Source organism: Emys orbicularis, chromosome 6 (genome assembly GCF_028017835.1).
Source record: "Emys orbicularis isolate rEmyOrb1 chromosome 6, rEmyOrb1.hap1, whole genome shotgun sequence".
Classification (NCBI taxonomy): domain Eukaryota; kingdom Metazoa; phylum Chordata; order Testudines; family Emydidae; genus Emys; species Emys orbicularis.
Genome location: NC_088688.1, coordinates 55,445,233 through 55,466,255, shown reverse-complemented (window position 1 = coordinate 55,466,255; position 21,023 = coordinate 55,445,233). Strand labels below are relative to the sequence as shown.

General features: G+C 42.7%; 1 protein-coding gene across 2 annotated transcripts; it reads left to right on the top strand.

Moving 5' to 3' along the window:
• Positions 1-1,289: 1,289 nt before the first annotated feature.
• CCNH (cyclin H) lies at positions 1,290-20,820 on the top strand. Of its 2 annotated transcripts, XM_065406207.1 has the most exons (10): positions 1,290-1,515; positions 1,937-2,059; positions 4,463-4,536; positions 4,835-5,045; positions 6,087-6,250; positions 8,891-8,961; positions 11,006-11,117; positions 12,413-12,473; positions 16,743-16,819; positions 20,579-20,820. In XM_065406207.1, exons 1-9 carry the CDS (start codon positions 1,399-1,401, stop codon positions 16,794-16,796), a joined length of 987 nt encoding a protein of 328 aa, XP_065262279.1. In that variant the 5' UTR covers positions 1,290-1,398; the 3' UTR covers positions 16,797-16,819; positions 20,579-20,820. The 2 variants fall into 2 exon arrangements, with proteins under 2 accessions (XP_065262279.1, XP_065262277.1); XM_065406205.1 differs by lacking the exon at positions 16,743-16,819 and having other exon boundaries at positions 1,296-1,515.
• Positions 20,821-21,023: the final 203 nt, after the last annotated feature.

The window sequence follows — 21,023 nt, the reverse complement described above, 5'->3', positions numbered from 1 at the left end:
CTTTATTTATCACAACGCCCATGAGCCTGAGTGAGCTGGAGCGGGCCAGCCACAGGTGTTCAATTGCAGTATAGACATATGTACCCACAGAGTTAGGAGCTTTGATATGGCTGGATGCAACAGATTAATGGGGATTTGAGGCTCAGTAACATTTACAGACTTTTCTCTTTCCTGTGACTTGGTTGCAGATGAGAAAATACTTTTTTTTATTATTAATAACCATTACTTGTGTGTTGTGTTGTGGTAGTAGCTACAGCTCATGGAAAATATGTTTTGGTCAAAAATGCTAATTTGACTAAATGGAAAAGTTTAGTGGGGATGTGGTGATTCTGTTTAAACTTTTCTCCCAGTGCACCTGCCCACCTACTAGGGCCCCAGCCAGCCAGGCTGTTACCAAAGGTCTTTGGGCTGCACAACTTCCTGTCTGGCAAGCAGCTGGGAAGCCAGGACTCTTAGGGTTTCCAGCCTCCCCAGCAGCCTGCCAGGTGGGCTGCTGCAGAGCTGCAGCTGTGTAGGAAGAATTTTACTGAAATTTGTAATTTTCTGGAAACTGATTTTTTTTGTAACTCCCTTTATTCAAACACTAAAAATACAAAAAAAAAATTGCTGGACGTTATTTATATTTTCTGCCCTGCTCGGGTAGTACCCAGAGGCTGCAATCAGAATCTTTGTGCTAGGTGCTGTACAGACAGGAAGACTGTCTAAGGGTCATTATAAGAGTAGCTTATGCAATCAGAGCTCTTAGCATGGATGCCTGCACCTGGGGGCTCTAGACAGGGAGACGGTGCCACACCCACACCAAGAGCGGTTCTGACTGCAGGGCTTGAGCTTTACCTCTAAGCTGTAAAGACTACAACTCCCAGCATGCAGTGCTCGCTCACTGCCGGTGTAACGACGCAAATAGCTTTCGCTCCCAATTCCCTACTTTGGGTGTAATGAGCATGCTCACCTGAACTGAGCATACCCAGTAACCGCTTGCCTCCGGTTAGAGCACGGAACGCTGGGAACTACCATTAGCTGCATCGCTGCTCCTCCCGGGAATTGTAGTTTCCCTGGGGCCGCAGTGCAAGCTGGGACTGCAGAGCTTAGTGGGAGAAGAATAACAGGAGTACTTGTGGCACCTTAGAGACTAACAAATTTATTAGAGCATAAGCTTTCGTGGGCTACAACCCACTTCTTCGGATGCATATAGTGGGGGAAGAGTTCGCCGAGCCGCACTACACGCTGGGATCCGTAGTGCCGCGAGACATGCTGGGATACGTCGGATTTGGTTGACGCGCTGGGGGCGGGGCTTGACTTGTAAGCGCTCTGAGTTTCCCTGGAGGGTCTGTTGGGGTTGGTGGCGTACGCGCTCCGGGTGCCGGTTGGGGAGCGCTGGGTCGGCTGGCCGCGGTCGGGATGTACCACAGCAGCACGCAGAGGGGGCACTGGACCTTCCGCACTGAGGAGGAACTGGCCCGCTGCCGAGCCGACGCCAACCGCAAGTTCCGCTGCAAAGTGGTGGCGTGCGGAAAGGTACCGACCGGCCCTGCCGCGTCCCTGCCCAGCCAGAGCCAGCACCCGGGCTCGGGATGGGGACGTCGTCGTCTGGGGGTCGGTCCCGGGGACACCCTAGCTGGGAGCCGGGCGCGGGGGAGCACCGTGACTGCAGCTGTCACGAGCAGAGTCACGAATCACGAGTGCTCGGCGCGGCTCCCCCCTGGCTGCGAGGGGGGCAGGGTGCTGGCCGGCAACAGCTGCGCCAAGCAGCGGGTATGGGCGAGGCCCGGGAGTGTCCCCGGGATCCCGCCGCCCCTCCTGCGGCGGCCCCGGTGCAGGCAGCCTCTGCTGCTGTGCCCCGCGCATGGGGGAGGGCCGCGGCCGGGGCCCGAAGCAGCTGCCGATCCCTCGCTGCAGGCTTCTGCCCCGCGGTGAAATTGCCCGTGTTCTCCTGCAGGCTCGGCCGAGCGACTCGCTGCTTCTGGAGCCCCGGGAGGAGTTGGTAATCTGTAAATATTATGAGAGGAAACTGCTGGATTTCTGCTCCGTGTTCAAACCTGCTATGCCCAGATCCGTGGTGGTGAGTTGTGTACAATTGATCGGTTTGCCCAAGAGAAACGTAGGGACGCAGCCTTTCCTTTGCAAACTGCCCCTCTCTTGAGAGACCCACATCTCCAGCACCGTGGGGAGGGCACTGTGGGGGCACTTGCCCCATCTTCCCACATGTTCGGTTTGTGGGGAATAAAAGGACTTGATCCTTACAGCCACCAAAGGAGCAGGAGGCGAAGTGCCCATGGGGCCCTTGACACGCCCCTCATTGGTTTTTTAGGTCTGTGTATTGCAACCTCTTTTTTTTTTTTTTTTTTTTTTTTTTTTTGTCCTTCTGTTTCAACCCTCAAAACTGGGAGGGTTTTTTCCCTGTTGAGGGTCTGACTTGATTGGCATCATGGATACAGCTATTAGAAGGAATAATCCAGAATCTATCTAATCTATCTTGCTTTTTAATGGGAGTTGAATCGGGCCAGAAAAGTCTCTGGCAGGTTTTTAATCTGCTCTTGCTCAGGTTGACTGTCTCCTGGGGAAAAAGTGCTCTTGCTAGTAGAGAGGGAAACGTACACCTCCCTGAACCAGTTTTAGTGAATCTAGCTCTAGGGCACCTCTTTATATTATTAGATTATTGTATGTAAAGAGCTAGGTTTCATCCTATAAAACCAAAATTTGACAATAGAAATGAATTGAAGAATGAAAGAAGAAACTCTAAATCTGAATTTCTGTGTAATTCTGGGCTTGACACACTTTAAACCTTTATTATATCACACATTTGTGCTAAATGTCACAAAGGTAAACCCCTGTAGGGTTTATTCTAGAAACGTAGTTGCTTTTTTTTAAAAAAAAGCATATCTTCTCCAACATCCAGGGCACTGCTTCTCAAATGATAGGCTGAAGCTTTTCATGATTCATAGATGAAATATTCTGAAACTAAACAGTGGGGATAGAGGTTTATGGGGAAAGGAGGCTCATGAGAAAATTTTAGGCTTACACAAGGGATTCAGTGGTATGGAAGGTACTTCTTAGTTTAGAATTAATGACATGTTTTCTAGAATGACTGCTGTCTACCTGCCTAAATTTGGAGAAATCTGAACTTCTTCTTACAAATTAACATTTTAGCTAAGCATCTAAAGAAAAATTGAATAGCAATAGAAACGTGGAGTAAATAGGAAAAAAAATACTGGATTGCATGTCAATGTGTTTTATCGAGATGCTGATGTGAAATGGATAGAGAGGACTGATGGTCCAATGGTTAAGGTGGTATCTTGAGCTTTGGGAGATCTGGGTTCAGTTCACTGTTCTGCCACAGACTTCCTATGTGACCTTGGCAAGTCACTTAGGTCTAGATCCACAAAGAGATTAAGGCACCTAAATCCAAAATTAGATGCCTCTGACATTCACAAAACTCCTGTTCAGCTGCTGCCTAATCCTTTAGGTGTCCAGTGACCCAAGATGCCAAAGTTTCTGTCAGTATGCATGTGCAGAACTGTCATGATGCACTGAGCAGCTTTCCACCTTAAGCTTGCTCCCAGTTCTGATGAAATTCTTAAACTAGGTGTTTCTCTGGTTTCTAGGTTTACCTGTTGGGCCCAATTTTTTCAGAGCAGGCCTAATCAGCACAAAAGAGCAAAGGAACAGCTTCAGTGGGAGAGCTTACTCCATTCTAGCAAATAGCCTGGTGGTTAGGGCACTTACCTGTGAGGTGGAAGACCTGGCTTCAAATCCCTGTTCAAAACAGGCATTCCATGAGGCTATTGACTACAATGGCTGGGGGGCCTGCTGTATGTGAGGTTGTCTTTTGTGAGAGTGCTGACCTGGTTTAGGAGCCTAACTCCAGGGGAGAGTTCATGGCTGTGAATCTTGACCTGAGATAGGTGCCTCCTTCAGTCTAGGTGCCTATGTCCCTTTGAGGGGTGGGACTTAGCTCCTGCCCTTTGCCTCAGTATTTTCCACTGACTAGCTTAGATTGCTCACCACTCAGCTTGCTGGCTTGTATGGATTTGTTTCTTAGGTGCCTAACTCTCCCATGCATTTTATGGGGAGCCTAGGCACCTTATTCAGGGCTGAGGATTCTACTCTCCACTAGATTGCTTATGTGCTAAGTATTGCTGTGCCATTAGGTCCTTTTGTGGATCTAGCTCTCTGTGCCTCAGTTCCATGTGTGTACTTACACACCCTATTTATTTTTGTGTGGGCAGGGTGCAAGGTGTAATAATACCTTGCAGGGTTATTGAGGATAAATACGTTAAAGGTGGGGAGGTGCTGGCTTTATGGTGGGTGGGGGTGTGGGCAGATAAGTACCTTAGATAGATAGACTTGCCCCATGGAATGTTGAAATGTCTTTTTAAATGTGTACATTCTGTGTGTTGAACATTACCTATGTGCTGTTTCTGCTGTTTTGCTCAAGTGGCCCTTACTGACTCTTTATATTTAGGGAACAGCTACTATGTACTTCAAACGTTTTTACCTCAATAACTCAGTGATGGAGTATCACCCTCGAATAATAATGTGAGTAATGGGACACTTTGAATCTTACTTTTAATGTTTGTCAATATTGTCATATCAGGTAACTTATGAAAGCTCGAGGACATTAAAGAGCCTGGACTTTTATCTGTTTTATATAAAACAAGAATCTGAATAATGAATTTTCGTCACTTTCCTTTTGGGAATAGGTTACTGTATTCTTCAAAACACTTCTTCCTTTCAAAAAGGGGAAATAAATAGACTGGACCAGAATGTCTGTATATGATAACAGCATTATGCATGCCACAGAACTAAATTATGTTTATTATGCTTCTTTTCCAAGGTTAACATGTGCATTCTTGGCATGTAAAGTAGATGAATTTAATGTGTCCAGTGCACAGTTTGTTGGTAACCTTCGAGAGAACCCTCCAGGTCAGGAGAAGGCTCTTGAACAGATCTTGGAATATGAATTACTACTTATTCAGCAGCTGAACTTCCATCTTATAGTGCACAACCCTTATAGACCATTTGAGGGATTTTTAATTGATTTGAAGGTAATACTTTAATTACTGTCTTTCTCCTCCCTGCACCATTAAAAACTTGGTACCAAGTTAGGTATTTATTAATATTCTTTAAAATGCTAACTTCATTTTATAATACCATATTTGTTAATATTTCAAAGTATTGTGGCGATTGCCTGGGGGCCCATTTTGTAGTGGATCAAATATGTGGAGGTTATATGGCTGCTAGTATTTTTGGAAAAAAACTTGGTCACGTGTGTGACTCTTGAATTGAAGGACCACAGTATTACTGTCCATTTTTTTTTTTTTTAAACAAGTTAGAACAGCGGTTCTCAAACTGTGGGTCGTGACCCTATTTTAATGGGGTCACCAAGGCTGGCATTAGACTTGCTGGTGCCCGGAGCCCAAGCCCAACCCCAGTGTCGGGTCTGAAACCCAAGGACTTCAGCCCGGAGTGGCAAGGCTCAGGTTATAGGCCCCAACACCCGGGGTGGTGGGGCTCAGGCTTTGGCTTTGGGCCCACTGCCCAGGGCGGCGGGCTCGGGCAGGCTCAGGTCTCAGTCACTCTTCCTGGGGTCATGTAGTAATTTTTGTTGTCAGAAGGGAGTCGCAGTGCAGTGAAGTTTGAGAACCTCTGAGTTAGAATATGCTAGAATAGGGCGGGAGGGAAAGCTCTATATGACGATTTGTTAACCAGAAGCAGTCTTCATGTTATAATATTCAGTATACAATAAGTTAGCATGTGTGGGGGAAAATCTCATGAGTCATACACCGAACTTGCGTTCATCTTTTGTCATTCTCTAATGTAAAATGTATCCTAGAAAGTCTTGGTTTTATACTGTAATAAGTGGGAACACATCTGAATTGAAACATCTCTGCTTTATATGTGGTCACTAAACATTGCAGGGTAGCTTTTAGAATAAGAGACCCTCTTAAACTTTACTTTTCAAAATGCCCTTTTGATTCATATGTCTCAAACTTTCATACAGAAGAATAGGAACAATTTTACACTGAGGTCGTGTATCAATAAGATTAAAACACAGCAGAAGTAATGTCTGAATATTTATTTTCTAGACTCGTTATCCATTGCTGGAGAATCCTGAGGTCTTGAGGAAAACAGCTGATGACTTTCTCAATCGAATAGCTCTGACAGATGCCTACCTTCTGTTTACACCTTCACAAATAGCTCTCACTGCCATCTTATCTAGTGCTTCCAGGGCAGGAATTAATATGGAAAGGTAGACTTTTTTTTTTTTTGCACAGGTATGGCTTAAATGACTGATTTTGCTGCTGGAATTAATTTTTGTTCCAGGTGCTAGATATCTTTATACAGATGTATACCTATGTATTTGACTCATAGGGACTAGGTAGTCTCTGAAACGAGGCACTTAACTGGCTGTTTCAAATAGTGAAGTATCACTATTTATTTTTTCTTTTGTTGTTGGAAACAGAATGTTGCACTAGATAAGAAATAGGTGTCTTGTCTTTAATATTCCTCTGAGTCTTTGCTTCCTCCAATCGTATCTCATGTGGCCCAGTTAAAGCACTACAGACTTTCAGCCTGATCCTGAAGGGTCTGAGCATTCTTGATTCTCATTGGCTTCGGTGAGAACTGAAGGTTCTCTTAGCCAGCAGCAGCTAAAAATTACAAGAGCTCTAACCATTGCCTCTGGCTAATATTTCGGCTCCATATACTTGGAAACGAACGAGAGAAAAGTGGCTACGGGTATGTCTACACTGCAGTAAAACAGCTGCAGCTGGCTGTTTCAGTTGCATGGCTACAAAATTGCTGTCTAAATGCTCGGTCTAGAGCTTGGGCTCTGGGACTGAAATTTTAGAGCCCTGTGAGCCAGAGTCAGCTGACATGGGCTAGCTATGGGTATTTTATTGCAGTGTAGACCTACTTTAAGAGCTTTAAAATCTTTAAAGTACTGGCATTGTTTTGCTGATCAATTTCCAATTAAACTGACAGTGGCACTCCATTTGGCAGAAGCTCCCTTGTTGATTTCCATGGTATGTGTCAACTGAAAGTTAAAAGGGGGAGTTTCCAAACATTACATATAAACTTAAAGATTCAGCAAGTTTTGAAACGTCAGGTGGTAAACTTTAATGGGGGAAGGCGGGAGATTTTTGTAAAACATCTATTAAACACTTATTTATAGATATTCTAACAAATTTGGCTACACTGGATACTTGTACTAATTGTGTGGCAATTTTCTTTGTCTTATGCCTCAGAGTGCCCCTGAGTATGGGGTTATGTCATAACCTCATACCTTGAATGTGACTACATTACTGTAATAGCTGCAGGTCAGGACCACTGTAGCTCAGAATGCAGAATGGCTTTCACTATACCCCATCTTTGATCACTTAGAACTTCCAAAAGTTTCACTCTTTGGACTGCCCATGTTTGAATTCTGTCTTAAAGTGAATCTCTTGTTTTAAGTTTTGAACAAAAAGCAGTTTGAGGAAGAGGAGAATGATGTGGGAGGGGAAAAGTAACGTCCCCTCCCAACCAACGTATAGGTATGGTTTTCTTATACAAACTGATGTGTTTTCCCAGGAAGCACAAAAATGTTTGAATGTTTCCATTTGATAAGCATGATGTATCCCAGTTTCATGGCCTACAGTAATATTGTGCAGGGCTAGGAGGTCCTGAATTCTACTGCAATGTCTTTTCCATTGCCTGGCCTTGATTCTCTGCATGTCACCAGATCACTGTTGTGGTAGAGCTAATTTAGTTATACCACCTGTAGAATGGGGTTATAATGCCTACCCACCATTCCTGTAGATGCGGTCTTATGTAATTGCAAAATATTATTGTAGTCCAATAGCATCGGAACTGCTGTAAGTCTTTCCTCTGTACACTAGATTGCTTCATTGGTAAATAACTATATTTTGGGCTTTACCTGAATTTTAAGTTAATTCAAACTCTGTTTAAATTCACCTTGTGAGCCCTGTGTTTACATAATATTTATTTACAAGTGCTGTAACTTCTGTCCAGAGACAGTTTTAAGAGAAACAAATTGTAGGTTAGAAACTAAATTCCAAAGAGTGACGTCCGGGGTATTGGTAATATGAATGGTACTCACGTGGATTTCATTTTCAGTAAAACTGATCTATGCTTTTACTTTCATATATTCCAGAGCCTGTCTCTATTTTTGAAGTGTTTTGTTGGACGTTCGAGCATAAACTGTCATTTGATCTGGGACAAAAATGTTATTCTAAAGTGAAAAAAGAAGGGTCATAGTTCATGTGGTAGTCATTCTGAGCTATTTTACAACTTGCCAAACAGAAGCAGATTAAGTTTCAGACTCCTACATTATTGAAACAATATTATTCGCTATTGCCAATAATACCATTGTGATTGGCACAGTAGAAATGCATATATAAACACTATACTTCAAGGATGGATAAGCAGATAAACTGAATGTTTCTCTTTAAGTGATCAGCAATGAAATAGTGACTTTAAAAAAACAAACAAACCATCAACATAGACTTGTATCAATACCCCAGTTAGATGAAAGGACACCTCAGAGCCGATTGTCTACAGATTTGGGAAGATGACTTAGTTTACTTATGAAAGTTTATTTTGCAACATTAAAGGCCATGATGATTTTTAGTAGCAGTTCAATTTTTAAACCCATCTGCGCCTCTCTTAATGGTGTTAGATTTAGCTATTTATGCAAGGGAAAAAAATATTTTACTATAGAAAACAAGTTTGTTCAGTCATGTTGCTAACATCATAAAGCTTTAACGGTCAGAACTTGACACTGTTTGTCATTTACATTAATAACAATGGCACAGCTATGAAGAATGTGTTGAATTAATCATTTATTGTAGTAACTCTAGAATTCCACATTTTTCTTACTTTTTTGTAGCTATTTATCAGAGTGTCTTGCGCTGAAAGAAAACAGAACATCTCTGTCCCAGTTACTAGATGGAATGAAATGTAAGTAAACATTGTGCTGAGAAGTGTGCATTTTCCCCCAAACTAAATATTTAAGAGGTGGCTTTGGAGCAGGTTTGTGTTTACAGACACACCCTACACCAGACACACTGTATACAAAATCTTCCTCACTTCAAAATTGTTGCAAGCATAATAGAAAAAAGGGTCACAAAACGAACTAGTTAGCAGCTTAAAACATTTGAAACCAAATTTTCTATACAAAAAATAAAAATGAAATTAAAATAAGAGTCTAGTAATGATGCACTGAGCCTCAATATTTTTATCTGTAACAAGGTCTTGGGGATTGACCACACTCTTGAAAAGTGAGAGCATTATTTTTGATATCTGCTGCTGTTGCTACTTGTGAATTTGGGTGAAATATTTTCTTGGTTGCTGTTAACTTAGAAGAAATGCAAGCAATTTGCTTTTACTCATTTTTCAAGTTTGCAGAAACCTGCGGATTACTACTTGTGCCACTAGAGGGTACATTTTCTAAGCTAAATAACTTTTTAAAAAGTTTAATGGTGACCTGTAAAGGTTTCGTCTTTTAAAAGACTCCTCTTGCTTCCTTTTATTAACTGCTTTGTGATATATAAAGAAGGCTTGAAAGGGATTTTAAGCATTTTTTTTTCTGTTTGTCTTTGTCTTAGAAACATCAAAAATGTCAAATCCAGTTTTGCTAGAGAATGCATTGCGTGCCTTGATGCATATTGTTAGCTATCACACCTTAATGGAAAGGGGTGTGTGTATATGTTGAATCCTTAACAAAGACTTTCTCTCCAAAATGTTAGTCATTGAAGTTAAGTGTTAAAAACAGTCAAAATATTTCAGTGATTGAAAAAGTCCTTCACCTCTCAGTTGCTGAACTTTCAATTTCTTGGCCCTTGTGAGATTATTTCACAAGTGTTTTCCAGACTAGATATTTCTAATGTAAAAAAATGATGTGAATGAACCTCTTTTCCCTCCCCTTTATTTTTATTTATATATAATAAAAATAAAGGGGAGGGAAAAGAGGTTCATTCACATCATTTTTTTCCATATATAATATATATCTATATATATATCACACTCTCTCCCTCCAGCCATCATATATTTTCATGGGAAACTTGCCTTTAGGCTAGGACACAAGAAAAAAATATATATTTAAAAAAGCAAACATACCAGTGGTACAGAAAACTGGTAATGGTAAAAATAAGGCCCTGTTCTTTCTCTTATGCTTGCTGAAAGATGACGAATTTAGTGTATTTTAACAAGATTGAAATTAATCTTTATTTTTAAGACTTGATATACTTTTTACTTTCTGCACTGTATCAACATTTCGTGATGCTTTCTAGTACAGTAATGCTAGCTCTGCATTATCACTTCTCCTTGAGATCCAGAATCATGATGCCTACTAGTTTCAGTGTAGTTCTTTGCTCTGAGCTTACACTGTATCTTGACACTACTTAGAATAAATCCTCTGACATAAAGTGACAGTTAAGATTCTTACACATGTAATCTCGGGTTCTCTAAAATTTAAGAGTATTTTCTGGTTTTCTAAGATGAGATTTTGTTTACGAAGCCATTTGAAAGAAGTCTTCATTTTTTTTTTCCTTCAAATACCTAATATTTGCTTTGACAAATAAAAAGATTTTATCTGGTAAACTTTCAATCTAATTAAAATGGTCTGTAGTGCAGTTCATGTACTATTGCAGCTTCTAGATATCTGTTGAAAAGCTTGCTTTGATACCTTCATTAGATTACGAAGGCAAGAGGAGATGGCCCTATTGAAGGGGCCTTCAAATTGTGCCACCAAATTCTTTATAAACTGTTCTGATTTGACTAGATCTTTCCAAAACAGAAATGTGGTTTGAATCATATCTTGTGCTTAGTACACTGAAGAGAGCCTAGTCTATTGGACTAAGTCAGGGCTGTGAGGCGGGGCTCTTGAGTTCTAATCATGGCTATGCCACTGACTCTTGGAATAACTTACAAGAATGTTGTGAGAATTAATTAACTTATTGCAACTAATTCATTACTTTGAAAACTTGTGGTGTTACCTCTATAGGCATGAAAAATCTCATAAAGAAATATGAACCACCACGGCCTGAGGAGGTTGCTGCTCTAAAGCAGAAGTTAGAGAAATGTCACAGCTCAGAACTTGCTCTTAATACAAACTTGTAAGTAGAGATTTGGAGCATTAAGGAGTTTTGACTTTCTGCTTTCCTACACTACCAGTTGGAACTATCACTTTCTGCAGTGATATGCTAGCTTTTATAAAATGTTAATTTTCCTTGCACTGTACAATATATTCAGATAAAAATGAAAATTGGTTTAATTTATTAGACTGAATATCGTACTTTTTTATAAAATAAAATGTTTAATGTGCAAAACAATATCACTAACAGTTGCTAAAGTAGGGGCTTGGACTCCAGGGTTCATTCCCCTTTCTGGCCACTGACTTACCATGGGACCTGAAGCAAATTACCTCTATGTGCCATTTAACCTATCTAAAAATGGTTAACAGTTGCCTAAAAGGGTGTAGTTAACAATCTGTTTATCAAGGGCTTAGAGATCCTTTTAATCAAATTTGTGTAAAATATACCGTATATATTCTATCATAAGCCGGTTCATTTATAAGCCAACACCCCCCCCCCCCCCCCCCCCCCCAAGATGGATGAGTAAAAATGGAAATTTTTTGTGACCCGTTCATAAGCCGACCCTGTAATTCAGGGGTGAGCAAACTTTGGCTCCCGGCCCATCAGGATAAGCCGCTGGTGGGCAGAGATGGTTTGTTTACCTCGTATGTCCGCAGGCAGAGAGGTAAACCTAAGTAAACAGTGTCCTGGCGCGCCAGCTGCTTACCCTGACGGGCCGGGCCAGCAAATGGTGGAGAAATTTTTTGGGGGGTGGGGGGGGAGAAGCTGGGGGTCAGGGGAGTAACCCCTGTGACCACCCCACACATGACCCCACCCCTATCCCAGGACCCTCACACTCTCCCATCCCTTCCCACCTTCTCTGGGGAGGGCCAGGGGAGGCCGTCTCCGGCGGGCTGGGCGACGTGGCCGCAGCCGTCTCCCTGCTGGCTGTGCTGCCTCTCCTTGCTCCCTCTGTTGCAGGGAGGGACTGTGTCCCACCTCTCTCTCTCTATACCTGTTCGTAAGCCGACCCTCTTCTCTGATGCTTCCCTTTTTTACTGAAAAAATTCGGCTTATGAACGAAAAAGTCTTTTTGTGCAGATTGTAAAACTACACTATTCCATGTAAGATCTAAGACTTTGCTTTTAGGTAGCAAAGTGAAGTGGCAAGAAACTTCCAGCATTAGTGAAACTCTAACTGCATTTTTGTATTCAAGAAATGTGCAACGGAGATCGAATTTAAAAATGCTAAGGGTAAGGAAGAAAAAGAGGCTAGTATTGGAGCTGAACTTTCTCTCAAATGTCTAAATATCTTGTATTTTTCTTTGGGGGGGTTAGAAAGAAGAGGAAGGGCTATGAAGATGATGAATATATTACAAAGAAATCTAAAATGGATGAGGTTAGTAGACATGTTGCAGAAGCACTGTTCATATTTTCTCTAATAAATTTTATCATTCTGGTTAGTGAATACTATTAAAACGTTCTGGAAATTTTCAGTAGTGAACATTTCACAAGCCAAGCAGTTCAAAAATGGCTATTTAGTATCTGGATGTTTTTACAGTAACAGTAAAAACATGCCTCCTAATTTCTTATACATTCTAGCTTATTTCCATCACAACTTCTTATAGAAAGGGTTTGTGGCCATGAGGAATCTCTGTGATCTAAGTTAAAGTGGTAGTCAGTCTGAGAAGGGCTTGACATGGCTTTGTTGTCCACAGGGAGTTGGTGTACTGCTCTTCAACATCTCTCTCCTTTCAGTGTAATATGTTACCCCTTGTTTTTTGCTAGCCTTTACCCTGAGGAATTAGACCAAGCTCTGGCAAGAATTCTGGTTTGGTAACATTTTAATTTTTTCTTTACACTTGTGGCTTATGCTATTCTTTGAATGTCTGTCTCATAAATTTAACTGAACAATGCAATAGGAAGAACTACTTTATTCATATATGCCGTTTGAACCCAATAGGATGGAGTAGTTTAATAAACAGCTTCACTGTTGGTTCTAATTGCAGTAATTTGTGAGAAGCCAAGTACTGTTTTTCACTCTTAGGAAATCAGCTAATTTTCAGATTAGATGGTATCTGGAAACTAGCTTCTGAAAATTAGGATGAAGCAGTGGGGAAGCAGACTGAAACTGGACTGGCTTCACCTAGAAGCTGTACCAATTTTTTTTTTCTGGTCAGTATTGCTGACATTTTCTAGTTCTCACCTGTCCCCAAGATGGGAGCCAACACAAAGTAGATAAGTTACTTAAGAATTCAGTCCAGAAAGTGGGTAGCAAAGAGTGTTGAATGAATGAAGTTCTAGTGGCTTGGAGTACAGAAGGAAAGTAAGGACATACTAAAGGCTAGCTTGTACTACCCTCATTCTTGCAATTTTTTTTGTAAATTAGGAGTGATGTAGGGATTTGGGTTTGTTATGGTAGCACTAAGGAACTGCCATATGGGAAAGTAATAGCAGAATGGAGGTAATTGGTCATTACAAATAGGAGTTGTGGCTTTGTAGAATATATTCAGGGTAGGACCCTGGAAGGGTGTAAACCCTATTGGATAATGCTGCCCCATGCTAACAGATGGGGAAATCACTGCTCTTACTGGATTCTTGTAAGATTAAAGGTCAGAAGGTGGAGTGTATTCTGCTTCCACAGCAGTGAAAGGCTTAATTGGCTAGATTAAGTGGAATTGAAGAAGTCTGTCATGGTTGAGAATTTAAAGCCTGTTAGGGGAGGTTGACAGTCAAGGTTGTATCCTATAACTAAAATACAGGGCCCTCTAGCGATGTCTGCACATGAACTGCTACAGCAGCACATCTACAGTGCTGCAGCTGCACTGCTGTAGCAGTTCAAATGTAGACACTTGCTACAGTGATGGGGAGGGTTCTCCCATTGCTGTAGTTAATCCCCCTCCCTGAGAGGTGGTAGCTAGGTCAACAGAAAAATTCTTCCATTGACCTAGTGCTGTCTATGTCAGGAGTTATGTGGACTTAAGGAGTGTCGTGGGGTTTTTTTTGTTTGTTTTTTGTTTTTTTAATACACTCCTAAGTGATATAACTGGGTCTACCTACATTTTTAGTGTAGACCTGGCCTCTGTTTCATATAGTTATTGACTCATAATGGAAGTTAAGGTGTCTTACCATATTTCATAAACTTGAGCTGTCATTAGTTGTCTATTAACTTGAGAATTGCTGAAATTAGCCCATGATTTTAAAAAGTGAATGATTTTTAGTGTCCTAGCAAGACACCTTAGAGGGGCCTGGCTCTTGCTGAGCATCCATCCGTTGAAGGCAAGATGTCTTTAGTGGGGCTTCTGAAATTGCCAAACACTCCTGATGATCTTGGCCTTAATTTTCTAACAATATTCCTATACTAAAAACTGCAAAAAATTGTATATTTTTAAAAGGAGCCATTCCATAATGTTACACTTGTTCAAAACTTGTTCTATGGAACAATGGCGCTTGGTAAAATTAAGCTTTGGTATCTTGTCTGTTTTTCACATGTGAAATTTTCTTGAAGAAAAGATGAGAAATGCAAAACAAAATATGAATTAACCAGATAGCTAAAAACCATTCTCTTGCTCTGTACTTCAGTTTAAAACCACGTCTTCAAGAAAACAGAGGCAATTACTACCAGAGAGAAATCACATTGATTCTTTTTTTTCTGACCCATACAAGCTTATTGCTATGCTGTAACCGCCACCTGATGGTAGACCTTTAAATCAGAGATCTGCTTCATGATTTCATATATCGCCTGCTTTTCTTCTGCAGCGGGTCATGTTTACTTTTTTTGTTGTTTAAATCATAATGTACCCTAGAATACTGATAGCCACCAAGCCTTCAGGTCTAGGGAGGTGGTGCTTTGAGTGATTGTCCACATGTATTCTTCTACTCATGTGCATGTGCCTCATGCATGTGAACAGATTTTTTTTTTATTTATTTGGCCAGCAGTGTCTGTTGGGGCCATGCCTCTGTGCTGGATGACCCACTTCTAAAAAGGCAAAGAGGTGCTAGCAAGTTCTTTCAGATGGATTTGAATATCTATGTGCACTAGTTCCTGAATCGCTGGTAGCGGTCGCAGTCGCAGTGCATGAAAGATCCAGGCAGCAGGGACCCCAAAAATAACTTTCAAGAGACATTTTTTAAAAAACTAGAGTAATTTTTCTTCCTAAATCAAGTATGCATTTGTGCATTGTAAATTACCAGGTGCTCTTGTCAGAGTAATTGGGATGAAGTGTTGTATTTTATTGGAAAACCCCCTCAACACAAGGATGAAGTGAAGTCCATTGTATCTGAGGGGCAATTGGTAGCTTGTACATCGTTGCAGGTGCCATTATATGTGTTGGACACTGCAGGCCATTCAGTGGCCTCTTCCATTACCATGAACAGGGATTCATGGTTACAGTCTCTAGAAATCCTTAAGGAAGTCCAGACAATTGAGGACCTCCTATTTGAAAGTTGTGACCTCTTTAATGCAAGAACGGATGAAGCCCTGCACTCTTTGAAAGATTCAAGAGCCACTCTCCATTCCTTAGTTTATATGCCAGTCTTCAGGAGAAAGCAGGCTAGGTCACAATACTACTCCAGACAAAAGACATGTTGTTGTTAGTCCACAAAGATCATAGGAGCTGCAGAGAAAGAAGCAGAGGTTCAAATGCAGAAAACCCTCTGCTGCCTTCTCATCTACTGCACTGCCTGCATCAACCTCATGGCATCAAGTTTGACTTGCTGACTGCCATACAGAGTTTCTGGAGAATCAGTACCCTTCCTTCAGTTTTTGAGCACTAGAATCTATTACACTAGTGCTGGGTCTTGGAGATCATAAGTGTGGGGTGGTATTCCATTCAATTTTCCAGTTTCTTCCAATCCTCCACTTTTTTCACATCCCTCTTCAGGGACCCCTCATAAGATTCTGCTAAAGCAAGAAGTGTACTCTCTTCTAAATCTCAGAGAAGTAGAAGTGTCCTTGGAGTTCAGAAGGAAGATGTCTTACTCCCATTTTTTTTCTAATCCTGAAGAAGTAGGGCTAGTATATAATTAATTAATTCTAGATTTGAGGTGCCTCCACAAATTCATCCATTGTTTCAAATTCAGGATGGCAACCCCATGTCTCTATAATCCATTCATTAGATCCAAGACAGGTTTGTAGCTCTTGACTTACAAGATGTGTATTTTCATGTATCAATTCACTTGCCACACAAAGATCTCATAGTCCAAGTGGGAGCATCTCACTACCAGTAGCGTCCTTACCCTTTGTGCTGCTGAGAGACCAAGGTATTCAAATTCTTGGCAGTCATGGCAGCTCACCTGAGGCAGCAAGGGATCCAGGTATAGCCGTACCCTGATAACTAGCTAATTCTAGGATGATCACTGCAATAGGTGAACAATTCTGTCTTTTCATCGCACTGGGATTCAGGATCAATGAAGTCCCAGTTATGGTTGCCAACCCAAAGAATAGATTGCAGAGGGCCTGTGTTAGATTACAGATCAGCAAGAGCTTACGGCAAGAGAGGATCCAGACCATAGTGGACCTCACCCACCATTTGTAGGCTCACCTACAGCCATCTTTGAGTGTGCCACAGACTCTTGGGTCATGTGGCTTCCTGCACTTGTTATACAGAATGCCCGACTCCATTTATGTTCCTTGCAAGCCTGTTTGAAATCTGTATCTACCCAACAGACATTGCCAAGGCATGAGGATGCAGGTTCCCTGAGAAGAACTCTCCATTGTTAAGTTGGTGGAAGGACCCTTTCCAGGTATGCAAAGGAATACTGTTTTCTCCACTTCTGCCTAGCAAGGTGCTGGCAACAGATGCCTCCATGTTAGGATGCAGAGCTCACCTAGAGCACCTACAAAACCAAGCCTTCGGAAATCCCAGAGAGACTCCCCTTCATAAGCATTCTAGAGGTCATAGCTATTCATCTGTTTTCAGCATTTCTTATGTTACATAAACTAACAATCCAGGTGATGATGGACACGTATCAGTGTTTTGTCAACAGAGAGAGCAAGAAGCTACTCAGGGCTAGAGCTGTTGCATTGATCATCAAAGCAGTAGCTCTCTGTCTAACCAGGCTTGCAGAATGTCTGACCTAACAGACCACCACCTCAGCAAGTAATTAGCATACTAGCATGAATGGACTAATTTTATTCTGCAGAATATCTTCTGTAGGTAGTGGATACCAGTCAGTAGACCTGTTTACTATAAACTAGAACAAATGCCAAACATTTGGCTCAATGTGGGGATGAGAGGGGGTTTGAGCCCAAACTCCCTGTCAGATGCTTTCCTTATCTCATGGACTCTAGGGATAATGGAATCAGTGGATAGTCACTCTCTAATACTGAGAGTCTAAACAGAACAGTAATGATCATGTTTTAACCCCACTTTGGGCCAGGCAGTTCTGATATGTGCACCTAATAAACTGATCATCTGGGCCTCCAATAACATTACCTGTCTCACCTGATGTGATCTCAGAGTGGAGGTTGCATCCTCCATCTGATAACATACATGCTGGCTTAACTACCCTGAAGCAAGCTGTTCAGCTGAAGTTTAGAATATACTGATGCAGAGCAGAGAAGACTATGCGGCCCAAATGGAGGAGGAAGTTGGGCAGGCCAACACTACCGGTCTCCCAAAATAGAAGATACTGGGGCTTCTATCCCTAAAGCAGTCATGATAGTCTACCGCTGAACATAGATTTATGGAGCTGATACTCTCTGCATGTCTTCCTATTCAGGGTTACACCATTCTCCTCTGCTCCTACTAGATCAGGTCAGACCAGATGATGAGTGATCTCTTCTGGCATTACTAAGGAATCTAGATTTCTCAGGGGCCTCATTCATGGTTTTTTTCCCCCCTCAGTGTGAGTTCTCCCTTCTTCCTAGCACCTTAATATAATTTCAGCTGGGTTACTAGGAGCTCCTTTTGAGCCCTTAGCAACTTGCCCTATACTGTCTATGAAAACAGCCTTTTTAGAAGCTATAACATCAGCTCACCAGGCTCATCCACCATATGTAGTGGTCTACAAAGACACTGATCCTCAGGCCTTAGCAAAAATCTCAATTTCATTTAAATTTGATGCTTCATCTGCCACTTTTCCCCCACACTGCTCCAACCACAGGGAAGCTAAACTGCACATCCTTGACAGAACAAAACCTTTAGGGCAGGGGTGGGCAAACTTTTTGGCCCGAGGGTCACATTGGGGTTGCAAAACTGTATGGAGGACTGGGTAGGGAAGGCTGTGCCTCCCCAAACAGCCTGGCCCCCACCCTGTATCCGACCCCTCCCACTTCCCACCCCCTGACTGCCCCCCTCAGAATGCCCGACCCATCTAACCCCCCCCTGCTCCCTGTCCCCTAACTGCCCCCTCCCAGGACCCCACCCCCTATCCAACCCCCCCTTGCTCCCAGTCCCCTGACTGCTCTGACCCCCTATCCACACCCCTGCCCCTTGACAGGCCCCCTGGGACTCCATGCCTATCCAACCCTCCCCGTTCCCCATCCCCTGACCCTTATCCACACCCCTGCCCCCTGACGGACTCCCAGACCGCCCCCCAGAACCTCTGCCCCCATCCAACCGCTCCCTGTCGCCTAACTACCTCCTGGGACTGCCCGCCCCTTATCCAACACCCCGGCCCCCTTACCATGCCGCTCAGAGCAGCATGTCTGGCAGCCGCGTCGCCCGGTTGGAGCCAGACACGCTGCCGCGCTACTTGGCAGGAACATGGAACCCCGCCACCCAGAGTGCTGGTGGTGTGGGGGCGTGGCAGCGGGGGAGGGGCTGGGGGCTAGCCTCCCAGGCCCACAGGCCGTAATTTGCCCACCTCTGCTTTAGGAGCTCCTTGATACAGGTAGGGTGAATAGTCAGTCTTTTGGGTGGATATTGCCTGACCTAATGGGCATTTAATTATATTGCATCATGCTCTGAGTTAGCTAGATTAGATCCATCCATGCAGTTTAGAGCCTATTCCACCTGGGCTCAGGAATCTTCTGCAGCTTTTCTTGGAGAACATAACAATTTCAAAACTTGCAGAGCAGCTACAAGGGGATCAGTGTACGCTTTCACCCAGTGTTACTTGAGGACTCAGTATCTGATGCCTGTTTTACCAGCGCCATCCTGCAATCGTTATTTAATTAGGATTTCTAGCACCCACCTCCGACTGAGGTTGCTGCTTGCTAGTCACTATAAGTGGAATACATGTGGACAATAACTCACAGAAAGAATGGTTACATACATTTACAGTAATTCTTAAAGGTGTTGTCCACAAGGATTCTACAGCCTGCCTTCCTTCCCTGATTTTACAGTCCTAGATGGAGTCCTGGTCAAGTTGGATTCTGAATTGGCAAAGGAACAGGGAGAAAGTTGAGTCCAATTTGCCTTTCATGTCCTTAGTGAGAGAGAGAGAGAGAGAGAGAGGGGATATCCAGGGTACAGGGACAGTCCCAATGGACACTGTTGACCAAAATAATCTGATCTCAGGAGTAGGCATACCACATGTGGACACCACCGCCAAAACCCCCAGAATTACTGTGAGGGTAAGTATTCATTCTTCCTTTGCTGTGCTTCTAGATGTAGTACTATTCACGTACTGTGTTGTACAGAATATGAATACTAACAAAAGTAGCCTCTGGGTGTGTAAAACTGTAGTCTCGACAGTGTGGTTCTACACAGTGATAAGAGTGAGTTACACCTTTTTCTGAGGTTGTGGGCATGGTTCAGTATCTTAAAAGGATATAAAGAAACCCTTTGTGTTAAAAGTACATTTCCACTTGGTTTTGTGATGTAACAGTTCATCTAGTCATTGCTTTGTTTATATTTAAACATCAAATTACTACTCCATGTGCTCTGAGAGGTATCACATAGCTACCCCTGTAGTATTTGGAGTCTTTATAGTAGAGCATATACAGTAAAAGCTTTGGTATTTGCCATGTTGGGGGATTGGGAGGTGCCAGGAAGTAAAAAATTCCAATTAAGAGGGAGGGCGTTTGGGTGCAGGAGGGGACTCGGGGCAGGGGTGCTGGATCTGGGTGGTGAGATGTCCCCACTGCTCCTAGGCAGAGCTGGCTCCGCAGTTCCCATTGTCCGGGAACCTCAGCCAATGGGAGCTGTGGGGGTGACGCCTGCGGGCGGAGGCAGTGCACAGAACAGTCTAGCCATGCATCTGCCTAGGAGCAGCAGGGACATCTTCTGGAAGCCGCCCAAGGCAAGTGCTGCCCTGATCCAGCACCCCTCCTGCACCCAAACTCCCTTCCAGAGCCTGTGCCCTGAACCCCTCGTGGCCGTTCCTCCACCTAAGAGCAGCAGGGACATGTCGCCACTTCCAGGGAATCATGGGGAGCCAGGTACAGAGCCTGCTGGCCCTGCACCAACTGGCCTATAAATTGGACTTTCAATGATCAGAAATACTGGTTTATAGAGCTTTCCAGGTGATAAAGTGCTGGATAACACAGCTTTTACTGTACTGTGTATGCTTGTAATAAAGATATTCAACTTGATTCTTTCTTCCCACTCATTTTAGGAAGAATGGACTGATGATGATCTTGTAGATTCACTATAATTTTTAAAGAAGATGGCACCTGGCAGAACTTCAGGAACTACTTGTCATCCACCTACTGCATCATGTTGGATTCTCATTTGTAAAAACTAACGACTTATGGCAGGTTCCCAGTTTGTCATGGGCTACAGAAGAACTGCCTCTTTATAATAAATTGATTTGTATTTTATTTAAATATGACTAGTCACATAAACATGATTTTTCTATATATTTATTTACATTTTTGAAAGAGCATTCTAGAATCAGACATGCACTTTCCTGAAGAGAGATTTTCATGCCTAACTCTTAATCTTGCGTGAGCTTTTAATGCATTAACACTTGATGGCAAGTGGGCGATAAAGTATATGCCATGTCTTCTTCTGATTGGCAGCATTACCTGTCAGTTTTTCAGGCTCACTAGAAAATCAAA

Excerpts from the sequence above, each read along its gene's own strand:
- CCNH (XM_065406207.1), top strand. The coding sequence starts at position 1,399 with ATGTACCACAGCAGCACGCAGAGGGGGCACTGGACCTTCCGCACTGAG. Across the intron at positions 4,537-4,834 it reads TATCACCCTCGAATAATAAT|GTTAACATGTGCATTCTTGG; the intron begins GTGAGTAATGGG and ends TTCTTTTCCAAG. Across the intron at positions 6,251-8,890 it reads GCAGGAATTAATATGGAAAG|CTATTTATCAGAGTGTCTTG; the intron begins GTAGACTTTTTT and ends ACTTTTTTGTAG.